This window comes from Arachis hypogaea, chromosome 4 (genome assembly GCF_003086295.3).
Source record: "Arachis hypogaea cultivar Tifrunner chromosome 4, arahy.Tifrunner.gnm2.J5K5, whole genome shotgun sequence".
Taxonomy (NCBI): Eukaryota; Viridiplantae; Streptophyta; class Magnoliopsida; order Fabales; family Fabaceae; genus Arachis; species Arachis hypogaea.
The window spans coordinates 86,983,950-86,996,374 of NC_092039.1; the positions used below are offsets into that span (position 1 = coordinate 86,983,950).

General features: G+C 36.3%; 1 protein-coding gene across 8 annotated transcripts; it reads right to left on the minus strand.

The window, feature by feature from the left end:
• Window positions 1–3,921: 3,921 nt before the first annotated feature.
• LOC112796935 (nuclear pore complex protein NUP85) lies at window positions 3,922–7,287 on the minus strand. 8 transcript variants are annotated; one of them, XR_003199489.3, is made up of 6 exons: window positions 6,642–7,280; window positions 5,975–6,081; window positions 5,719–5,790; window positions 5,143–5,262; window positions 4,358–4,460; window positions 3,922–4,231 (listed from the first exon to the last, which is right to left on the minus strand). XR_003199489.3 is itself a non-coding variant. In XM_072235695.1 (5 exons), exons 3-5 carry the CDS (start codon window positions 5,755–5,757, stop codon window positions 4,106–4,108), a joined length of 285 nt encoding a protein of 94 aa, XP_072091796.1. In that variant the 5' UTR covers window positions 5,758–5,790; window positions 5,975–6,081; window positions 6,642–7,280; the 3' UTR covers window positions 3,922–4,105. The 8 variants fall into 8 exon arrangements, 3 of the variants coding, with proteins under 3 accessions (XP_072091796.1, XP_025695404.1, XP_072091797.1); XR_011881203.1 differs by having other exon boundaries at window positions 5,143–5,620; XR_011881204.1 differs by lacking the exon at window positions 5,975–6,081 and having other exon boundaries at window positions 5,143–5,620; window positions 6,642–7,287.
• Between the last annotated feature and the right edge of the window lie 5,138 nt (window positions 7,288–12,425).

Below are 12,425 nucleotides of genomic sequence, written 5' to 3' on the forward strand. Positions count from 1 at the left end.
AAATTTAGGACATAAAGGATGAAAATGGAGGCTTAGAAGTCTAAAATTCGACTTTAAAGACTCAAAAATAAACTTTTACTGAAAATGGGATCACGCGTGCGCGTCGCCCACGCGCACGCGTGGAAAGCGGAAAAAGGAAGTGACACGTGAGCGTCGTCCATGCGCATGCATGGGATAGAAAGGTAGCGTGACGCATGCGCGTCAGTCACACGTACGCGTGGGTGCGTTTTGTGCTCCTCGCACAAAACCAGCAAAATAACAGCGCAACTCTCTGGATTTTCTACTGGGCACTTGCATCAATACAGCGATGCGTACACGTCGGCCAGGCACACGCGTGGGAGGGTAAAAATCGTGAGTAACGCGTGTGTGTCGGCCATGCGTGCGCGTTGGAGTACGTTTTCTTAAAAAATTTACTAAGTCTGAAAAAGCTGCAGAATTTCATTTTCAAACCTCAAACTTCCACCGCACATAACTTTTTCTACAAAATTTCTTTTTCAACCATTTCTGAACTGTTGGAAAGATCGTTAAACAAACTTTCATAAAAATTCAATTTTGAAGAATTCCTAACTCCGAGGTTCGAGTTACGGGCTGCCGAAGTTGGTCAAAAATTAGTTTTTACCCAAAAACAGAAATCACCAATTTTTCCAATGTTCACAAGCCAAATTCATTTCCACTCATCCAAATGCACAACCCAACTACATTCACATAATTACACTCAACCAAAACCAAATCTACCTCATCTACATAATTCAATTCAATTTCGTCACCTTCCACTCCTAAATTCCTAATTTCTTATTATTCCACATTCCTCATATTCATTCACACACTCAATATTCACTATCCATTCAATCGCATATGACATCATACAATACACACATTACTTACCTTCCTTACCTCTTTCCTGCCTCTGGCCCAAAATTCACGGCCTCTGGCCCAAATTGACAATTTAAATGCATATTCCACAAACCAATATTCATTATCCAATTCATCAAATTCTCAACACATAATACATACAAATTCCCACAATTCTCAACCAAATCATTAATTTACATTACATATCAACTATACATATTAGTACCAACCATTTACACAATCCAAACATAATCTTAGGGGCATCTAGCTTAGGAATTCTCATCACACCACACGGTACTTAAATGAAACTTAAACCGTACCTTAATGACGGCGGTTCACACCCAAACTTGAATTCTCTTCACCAAGGCCCACAAGCTTAAACCTCCACACCAAAGTTCCACAAGCAAATTGAATCTTCCTATTGTGCACCAAAATCACTAAATACACTAACCAATTTCACATATATACATTAACCTAGGGTTCATAAAATTTGATAAACCACAAGGGTTAGAGGGTTCCTTACCTTAACCCACGAAATTGGTTGATGGAACTCACCCGTGGCTCATTGATGAGTCCATATTTGATGAGATATTTTGACTTGATTTGAATGGATTTCATCACGTAAACTCACACTTATTCACCAAAATAGCATACTTTTGTGTTTGATCTCTAAATTGAACCTAAATATGAAAACATGTGTTTTTGTGCTTAAATTAAGCAATTTAATCCCACTTTTATTCGATTCAATGCCGTGATATATTTATTGAGTGATTTTAGGTTTTGGAGGCAAGAATGGTTTGGTAGAAGTGGAAGAAAGCATGCAAAAAGGGAGAAAATATGAAGAAACCAAATGAGAGAAGCATTTCAGCCTGTGCCAACATACACCTTTTGTGCCCACGCACAAAGGTCAAAATCAGCACCTGTGCCCACGCACAGGAGAAAAATTAGCATGTGTGCGTACGTACACACCTGTGTGTACGCACAGGTACCAACGTGTGACCTCATTAATGAAAATCTCCGGGGGCAATTTCTGGGCCTCCAGAGCCCAATTTTGGGACTTTCTGAAGCTGATTCTTGCTATATAAAAGGGACCCTCTTTCCATGTGAAAGAGAGGAGCAATTAGGGTTAGATTTTAGTCATGTAGTTCATTTTTCTAGAGAGAGAAGCTCCCCCTTCTCTCTAGAACTTAGGGTTTTTAGTTTAATTTCTTTGTAATTTTGTTTTCATCTAGTCTCTTCTACCTTTCCTTATTCTATTGTCTTAATTTCCTTTGTTTATCTTATTTATTTCTCATTTTAGTTACCTTTTATGTTTATGCACACTCTTGTTATTTTAATTTTCAACTAATACAATTTATGTTTTATGTTCATTTAATACTTTCTTTAGTTGTTATAATTTTCTCACTTTTGGTAGTTAGATTTTATTTTTAATGCAATTAGATATTATTTTATTTTCATGCACACCAAGTGTTTGATAAAATGCTTAGTTTAGTCTTCACTTAGTTTTTCTCCACTCTTGGCTTGGAATTGATGACTTTGGTGATCCTTGAGTCATTGATGTCCATTCTTGTTTTATATATTAGAGTAGTTAGTTGATTTGGTTTTCCTTGACTCTAAGTGACCCATTAATAGTGTTGACTAGGACTTAGGGATTCGAATCAACTATGCCTATTTGACTTATCCTCGATGTAGGGTTGACTAAGTTGGATTAACTCTTCATAATCATCATATGTTTATGGTCAATGGCTGGGATAGGTAACCTTAGCTCTCAATTACTTGCCAAGAGTGATACGTGAAAATTTAGAATTCACGTACAACCGGTAAGTATACCGGGTCGTATCAAGTAATAAAACTCACTAAGAGTGAGGTCGATCCCACGGAGATTGGTAGATTAAGCAACTTTAGTTAAATAGTATATTTAGTCAAGCAAACATGGTTTTGAATTCATGAGATTTGATTTTTGAATGTAATTGCGGAAAGTTAAATGACAGGGAATTTAAAGAACTAGAATAAAGAAGGAAAATGAAAGTAAATAACTGAAACTTAAAATGCAAGAAACTTAAATGACATTGAACATAACTTGCAAGAAAGTAAATGTTGCAGAATTGTAAAGAGCAGAAGAGTAAATTGCAGGGAGTAGAAAACAAAATGTAAATGACCGAATGATAAATTGCAAGAATGTAGAAGGGAATTGGGTAGTGGGTATTAAAAATAACTAAAGAGCCACTACAAAAAAAAAGGTCTATGGTCACGGTAAAAAACCGTGACCATAGCTAGGAAAAAGGGTGACCATAGATCTATGGTCACGGTTTTGGACCTATGGTCACGGTTTTTTACCGTGGTCTATTCTCTCGTGGCCATAGGTCTATGGTCACGGTTTTTTTATCTATGGTCACGGTTTTTATGGTCACGGTTTCAATTTTCAAAATCTGACACTTTAGGCCACGTTTTTTTATCGTGACCATAGATTAATCTATGGTCACGTGTAAAAACCGTGACCATAGCCTTATCTATGGTCACGGTTTTCACCGTGACCATAGCCTCTATGGTCACCCCTCTTGAAAACCGTGACCATAGCCTTATCTATGGTCACGGTTTTCACCGTGACCATAGCTTCTATGGTCACCCTTCTTTAAAACCGTGACCATAGCCTTATCTATGGTCACGGTTTTCACCATGGCCATAGCTCTATGGTCACCCCTCCTTAAACCGTGACCATAGTCTTATCTATGGTCACGGTTTTTCACCGTGGCCATAGACTCTATGGTCACCCCCTCCTTAAAACCGTGACCATAGCCCTATCTATGGTCACGGTTTTTCACCGTGGCCATAGCCTCTATGGTCACCCCTCCTTAAAACCGTGACCATAGCCTTGTCTATGGTCACGGTTTTCATCGTGACCATAGCCTCTATGGTCACCCCTCTTTAAAACCGTGACTATAACGTTATCTATGGTCACGGTTTTCACCGTGACCATAGCCTGTTTTGTTTTATACGATTTAATTTTTTTTAAAACATAATCACATCCCAAAATGATCATAATCACCAAATAAATCTAAAAATAAGAAATTCAAGAAATCTAAATCATAAAAATTTTATTATAATCTAGATATGTTTAGTCCAAACAACACAAATAAAAATAGTGTAAATATCGATTTCATGCAATAACACGTAAAATCTCGTTTCAAAAAGTACACAAGACATCAAAATATTACATGTAGATAACTAAAGTCATTATAAGACTCATTCCATCTCATCCAAAATCCAAGTATGAGAATAGAACAATTAGGCAGCACCCTTTCCCTTCTTCTAGATTTTCTTCAGTGCAACCCAAAAGCTTTAGAATTCCTCTTCGCATGTATTGGATTGCAAACTTTACCTATAACATTAAAAATCAAACAAAATCAGCTTAACAATAGTAAAACTGTTACCAAATTTTGATTCAGCATTAGTTATAAGTATAAAAACAACTATATATACTCATAGTGAACTTTGGAAGACGAACTTTATATGTATCTACAAGTTTCATCATCAAATCAACCAAATCAGAGAATGGACTATCTAAAACCATCCCTGCAATTGATGGATCTTCAACTCCATACATAAGGCTGAAAAGAGTCACATAATTAATGGCATGATATACCGGTCAAAATGATAAGTTGAATCCTTACATGCACTTAACAAGGAGAAAAGAATTGATTCACATTGGAACAAAAACATACATGAGTTTCCAATTCAACAAATAAAATTACCTAAAATAATTTTTGCTCATGAATATAATATGAAATCCTTAGTTCCTTACAAATAACCACAAAATCTTAATGGAGGAAGTATTTAACAAATTAATGAAATCTCTTCGGTGGCAACTAATTATGACAATGCATTAACTGTGAACTAAACCCAAGTTTTTTTCCCTACAAACCCATTGTTGCTTAGCAAGCCATTTCTAACCCTCATTCCAAAGAAAAAGGTCGAAGCTAGAAAGTGAATGATAAAAGCCTACCTAGTTATAGCTCCCATTGAGATACAAATTCAACAAAAAAAATTTTCTATTGGAATTTAAATGTGAGAATTTGTGTCATCCTACTATAGCTTTATTTTTTAAAACTTAATAACTAAGTAAGTGTTTCATGTTGACATTCTAGGTAAGGAACACATTGTGTGGCATCCATAACTATCATGTTCAAGCATATATCTACAAGTCCTAAAATGGAATTACAAAGATCACAAGAATAAATGTGTCTAAAAGCAAACATAAAAGTAGTTCTCTATAGCAGCATTGGAATATACCTTGATGAAGTCAGGCTTGGATTTAAAGAGTTCACCTAATTTTCCATTGGTAGATTCATGACATAGGCGGAGCATTTTGGAAATAAGAACAGCAACTGCCTCCACAAGCCCATTCTCTAACTGAGTAATCAGATGATGGCAGAAAATCAGATACAGTAATAAATATGTGATATAGTAGCAACAGCATCAGCTTCATATAAAACAATTCCAGGATTTTTATTTATTGGGGGGTTGTAAAAGAAGAAACATTATTAAGATATTACAAGGCTAACAGATCCATAATATAAAAAGGATAGGATAAAAAAGTACACAAACAAAATAATGATTTTCAATCTCTATGCATATATCTAAAAGACACATCCCTATATACAACCAATACAAGTAATCATATATAATATTATGTTCATGATTTGATGCCAATCTCATGATTACTAAGCTGATCTAGTTGATAAGATCCATGCAACCGCAGCATTTTCACCTGTACACAAAAGCCAACTTCAACATGCAGTATTTATTTACAAGGAAACAATATATGTGAAGAAGAAAATGAAAGAAATACATTAGCTTTTTACTAACCACAATATCAAGCCAACCAACTGAGAGTGCAGATGACATCACTTGCCAATATCTAGGGTCATCCTCAAGCACCTATACAAACAAATTTGATATTTATACTTCTCTAGCCTGAGCGTAATTGGTTAAACACAAAACTATAAGATATATAGTATGAAGGCAGCCTTTTGGTGTTCTGTGGTTTCTGCCTTTTTACAGATATATCTTTATGTTCAACTTTAGTACAATGAATTAATAAAACACATTCTGAAATCCATACATGTTAAATTTGATACAACTTTTTTTTGGTCAATTCTGAAAATGATGGATGCAAAAATGAGGATATGCCATTGGAGAGCACATTTAACAAAGATATGTCCATAATACCTGTATTAAGAAACAAAAAATAAAACACTTGCATCAGTTTTGAAATATGTGTAACAAAAAATTAACATTTTCTGGAGGGAAATTTATCATTTTGTTTCTACTCCAAGAAAATACATAAAACCATCTGAACAACATATTTTTCTTCAACATGTGCTATTGCTACTTTCTCTCTGATAACTTATCCTCCTCCAATCTCATCTAAAATCCTCCTTAATTATCCAGACTTGAAACCAGCTACGTAATCATTGGCAACCAAGCATAACATAATTAAGCTGAACTCAACTCAACACAACTCAACAAAGAGTAAAAACAGATTCAACTATGTTTATCATATCAAACTAGACCTTAACAGCTAATTGAGAAAGGAAATTGTCAAGCTTTCATTTTTCATTGAGAATCAAGAAACAGAAAATACTACAATACACCAAGCAAGATCATCAAAGGGACACACAACCAATCAAACAACACCAATACATACAACTGAATAAAGTAGCAAAATTAGAACTTTCAAATGATTTAAACAACATTGGGAAGTATAACAGAAATAACATGCGGATTACCGAAAATATTGGATGAAGCAAAGAAATGATGAATACAAGAAGGATGGTGATGTTGGGGGTGGAATTTGCGGCAGAAACCCCCAAAGGAAAGGAGGCCGAATTTGAGGAGTAGCAGTAGCGCTGGTGGCCCTGGCAGCAAGGACGCGACACCGATTCACCTCCAGGGACAGCGAGCTCCACCGGTGGCGACTGGGTGCGGTGGCGGTGACGGAAATCGGCTCCCCTTCTCTCACACGCTTCACTGGCTTCCGTCAATCTCTCTCAGCGTCGCTCTCCCTTTCTCCTCAGTTAGCGATTCCAACAACGGTGGCGGTCTCCATAGCTGCGACAACAAGGCGTGACAGTGACGGCGCGAGACAGCGGCCCTCCTCCTCTTCTCTCGCGCTGGCTTTCTCTCTTTCTTTTCTTGTCTGCAGTAGCGGTGACGAATAACCCAGCAGCGACAACGAGCGACGGCCCGTGATGAGAGCGGTGACAGCTCCACGGCGATGAGCTGGGCGCGACGCCGGCACGCTCTTCTCCCTCTCCTTCCCTTCTTCTTCCCCCTCGAGCTCCCCCCTGTTTCTCGTTTCCATCCTTTTTTGAACGTGTGCGTGCGTTGTGTTTTGATTTATGTGGATTGGGGAATTAGGGTTTTTTTTTTAGGAATTTTAGAGTTAAAGTTAAATATATATATAAGTAATATAATAATTTTATAAAATATTTATGATAGAATAACAATCTAGAATTTAAATATAATATTATATGAATTATTTTTAGAACAGATAAAATTTTATTTATCAAGATATTATTGAGTTTAAATAATTATTTTTAATTTAAATTATAAAATAAATATACTAATTATATTTTATAAAATACGATTAAATTTAAAATATTAATTACCTAAATTAAATTATATGATTTTTATTTTTTTTATCATAATTTTAATTTTAATTTATATAAAACAACTAATTAAAATAAAAGTTGTACATAAATATTAATTGACTTAAATCTAAAATATTTACAAAAATTCATTTAATCATTCCTAATAAATTAATCTCTAACTCTAAGAACTCAATTTAATAAATAAACCATAATTTATTCATAATAAAAATTTCTTAAATTTAATTATATAACACTTCCATTATTAAGTTATTAAATAATTTTTTATGTTATTAAGTTTTAAACTTTTTTAATTTAAAATTAATAATATTCAACTTAATTTTTTATTTATAAAATTAAATTTAAAATTTTAATATTTAAAATAAATCATATAAAATTATTATTAGTTTTTAATTATTAAAAATTTTAAAAGATAAAATATTTAAAATTATAAAAAACACATAAAAATCTTAATTAATTTAAACTCAAATGATTAAAATTATTACCATAGACACTTTTGGTCACTGTAAAAAACTGTGACCATAGACTCTTTAGGTCACCCTTCCGAAAAATCGTGACCATAGACCCTTTTTGGTCACTATAAAAAACCGTGACCATAGACACCTTTAGGTCACCCCCAAAACCGTGACCATAGACCCTTTTAGGCCACCCCCAAAATCGTGACTATAGACCTCTTTAGGTCACCCCCCAAAACCGTGACCATAGACGCTTTTAGGTCACCTTTTTTGAAAAACCGTGACCATAGCCTCTTTTTTGTCACTGTAAAAAACCGTGACTATAGACCCCTTTAGGTCACCCCTAAAACCGTGACCATAGATCCTTTTAGGCCACCCTCAAAAACCGTGACAATAGACCCCTTTAGGCCACCCCCCAAACCATGACCATAGACCCTTTTAGGTCACCCCTAAAACCGTGACCATAGACCCCTTTAGGTCACCCCCCAAAACCGTGACCATAGACCCTTTTAGGTCACCCTTTTTTGAAAAACCGTGACCATAGCCCCTTTTTGGTCACTGTAAAAAACCGTGACTATAGACCCCTTTAGGTCACCCTCAAAACTGTGACCATAGACTCTTTTAGGCCACCCCCTAAAACCGTGACCATAGACCCCTTTAGGCCACCCCCCAAAACCGTGACTATAGACCCTTTTAGGTCACTCTTTTTTGAAAAACCGTGACCATAGATCCTTTTTGGTCACTGTAAAAAACCGTGACCATAGACCCCTTTAGGTCACCCCTCAAAACCGTGACTATAGACCCTTTTAGGCCACCCTTTTTTAAAAAACCGTGACCATAGGTACTCTATGGTCACCCTTTCTAAAATAACCGTGACCATAGCTTTTTTTTTTGGTCACCCCAAAAAACCGTGACCATAGAGGGTCTATGGTCACGGTTTTTTACCGTGACCAAAAAAACTGTGGCCATAGACCCAAAATGTTGTAGTGAGCAAAAGAGATGAGAATTGATGATGGAAGGATCATTAGGGATCAGAGATGTAAATTGTCATGAATTGACTTTGCTCATCTCCTTCTCAATCATGGGTATAGATCCATGGCGGATTGTGGATAATTGAATTCCAATCTCTTGGCAACTCAATTTCTCTCAACATAATCAATTGCCACTCTCGTGATCTAATTAGTCATGAGAAGTGGTGAAGTTCAAATTTCTAATCCAAAGCCACACAACTTCCAGGAACTCAACTAAGGGAGGTTACATCTCACATACCAACCCAAAGTGTATTGATCAAAGAAATTGTGAAAGGAGAACTCAAAACTGAATTATATGGATTCTTTCTCAAGTTCACCACACAATTCATGTAGATTCAATCCTTCTCTCGAATGTAATTGAATCTGTGAAGAACAAGAGTTCCCTCTTGGATGAACCACTTGAATTGAGAAGGAAAATATTAGTTGTCAACCCATTCAAATAAACAGAGCTCCTCCCCCTAATGAAAGTGGGGTTTAGTGAATCATAGCTCTAAATTCAACAATAATTGCAAAAGTAGACATTAAAATTAAGTAGTCAAGAAATGAAGAATGAAGAAGAAGTTCTTAAAAACTGAAAGTTAAATGTTGAAAGAAAAACAAAATAGCTTTCGGGTATCCTCCCAAAAGTGAAGAATGTTGTAAAAGTTCAAGTACTGGAGTGAAATGTAAAAGTATAAAGTAAAAGTCTCTAAGAAGTGGAAGAAGTCCTCCAAGTACAAAATTCTACTCTATTTATACTACTCCTAAAACTCATTTGGAGGTCCTAAATTGGGTTGGCAATGTGGGCTTTTCCATTGTTAAGTTCCTGGTCCAATGAAGGAAGTATTCCCCTTTGAAGAGAGTGTAGAGAGCAAGAGCAAGTCCTCATCAATCCTGGCCCAATCTGGGTGTTACTGGCAAACACGCCAGCTTTATGTATGTTGGCAACATGCAAGGAATTTCTTGGGCACCAGGCTTGGTGTTTGGGCGTTGCCAGCCTAAGCTGTTGCTAAACACTTGGCCCTTTCTGAACTCAGTTTTGATGCCCAAAGTTTCCTCTGGTTTGAGCTTCAATTTTGTGCTTCACTATAGACTATTATACATGGTTGGAAAGCTCTGAATGTCAGCTTTCCAACTCAACTGGAAGCACCTCAATTGAATCTCTGTAGCTCAAGTTATGTTCCATTGAAGAAGACATGGTCAGGCTGCCTGGGCGTTTTCGGTGAACACGCCCGTGCCAACGTGTTCAGATTCTAAAGCTCTAAATGAAGCCAGATTTTGAAACCTCAAATGAATGCCAACCCCATACTATGATATATGGTTGGAAAGCTCTGGATGTGTACTTTCCAATGCCGTTGATTGTGCACCATTTGAAGCTCTAAAGCTCAAGATATACTCCATGGAAGGTGAAGAGGTCAGCTGGCCTTACTACAGGTTGATACCATGTTCATCTATGTACTTTCTGGGCAAGTTTCCTCCATCAAATTTAGTGTCCACTATGTAGTGCCATATATTCTTGGAAATCTCTTGATTTCTACTTTCTAATGCCACTGAAATCACCTCATTTGGAGTTCTCTAGCTCAAGATATACTCCTTTGAAGAGGACAAGATCAGGCTGCCTAGCGTTGTTGCCCAAGTTGTTGGCAAAACACGCCAGCAACAACGCCCGTCCTTCTTTTCTGGTGGCTTCCTGGCGTTGTTGCCCAAGTTATTGGCAAAACATGCCAGCAACAACGTGCAACCCTTCTCCTCCATTTTGTATGGGCGTTGTTGCCCAAGTTGTTGGCAAACACGACAGTGACAACGCCCCTCCTCTACTCTCAACTCCATTTCCTTGTTTTTGGGGGCCTAAAGATGACTCTGATTTGAGCTTCCATTTTATGCTACATTATGGACTATTATATATTGTTAGAAAGCTCTGGATGTCAGCTTTCAACACAACTGGAAGCATGTCAATTGGATCTCTATGGATCAAGTTATGCATCCTTGAAGAAGGTAAGGTCAAGCTGCCAACTCTGCTGAATACACACTAGCACGTTGCCAACTTGGTTTCCAAGTTGCCAACGTGCTGCTCCTCTTGGCTACACCTAAATGGGCATTGCCAACTTGGTCTCTAAGTTGCCAACTTGCTGTTCCTCCTTGCTCCAAGATTTCCTTACTCCATTGTCTTCGTGCTTCATCACCTAACATAGACCAAAGAATTTTCCTCAAAGTTTTGCCATCTTATTTATTAATTTTCAAGGGAATCATTCACATCAACTTGCATATAAGCTTCTTGAATCATTTGCATAGATTATGCCAGATTTCACTTAGTTCTTGGTTCATGAATGCATGGAGGAAAAACTCACAAAATTGCTCATTTATTTCAAAGAAAGTGAATGAAACTAACCTAAAGCTAATTAAACTAACTAGTTAAAATAGCAAATATGCGAATGCATCACAACACCAAACTTAAACCTTGCTTGTCCTCAAGCAAGAAAAGAATCATGCAATAGAGATTGACAATCCAAGGTTAGAAGAATAGCAAGTTAATGTTCATGGAAAGCTAGTTTTCTATGCATGCTACAATCACAAAAGAAATGTAAATGATTGATGCTTCTATCTAGCTCACTTTATGAAATCTTTTTCTTATAATTCTTCCTTGAAACAAGCTTTTGATTTTCTTATTAGCTTCTCCTTTTGGGTGCTTTGCCCCATGAGTTAATAACAAAGCTACGATTCTAAATGCTTTGTTTTCAAGTATTACCACTTGATACATAAGCACCACAAGCATTTAAATTAGAGAATTTCATTAAGCTCATTTTTCTTTTCTTGACTTTCTAATCATTGATGCTCAGAACCTTGAGTTTTGAGGGAGTGCTTTTGCACTTGAGCTTATCCTTGACTTCTAAGTGTTTTGTTTTCAAGCATTTGGCCTGATACATAAACACCACAAGTACTTAACAATGGACTTGTCATTGGTACTCAGAGCCTTCAGCTTTCTCATTCTTTCCCTTTTTCTTTTCTTGCCTTAATTGCATTTGCTTCTTCAAGGTTTTCATGATTTTCAAAAGATTTCACAAAATGTCCTAGATGAAAACTTCAATTAAATAAAATCTAATGCAATTGAGCAACAATCAATCATACTAGCTTTCCAATACTTGTATGCATATACTAAATTCTTCTTTAATTCCTTGTTTGTTTAAGATCATGATACTTTATTGCTTTTGAATTCATAAAACTCAAGTTGGTAGTCATAATGTCACAGCAGCATGTTGCAATTTAGAAATCAAACTATGCCTATTCATACCACTCATGTATACAGAGAAGGTAATAAGATAATCATGCAATTTAAAGTGCTGGAAACAAATGAGAGGAAAAAGAACTTTACAACCTTGTAATTCATCTTCTCTATTGTTGTCATTTTCCTCCCATTCTCCCACTTCCCACACCAAACT

What these genes read in the sequence shown, in the direction of transcription:
- LOC112796935 (XM_025839619.2), bottom strand. Translation starts at nt 5,757, where the DNA reads ATGTCATCTGCACTCTCAGTTGGTTGGCTTGATATTGTG. An exon ending in TTGGTTGGCTTGATATTGTG is followed by an intron (nt 5,263 to 5,718) that starts GTTAGTAAAAAG and finishes CTGATTACTCAG; the next exon opens with TTAGAGAATGGGCTTGTGGA. An exon ending in CCAAGCCTGACTTCATCAAG is followed by an intron (nt 4,232 to 5,142) that starts GTATATTCCAAT and finishes TTAATGTTATAG; the next exon opens with GTAAAGTTTGCAATCCAATA.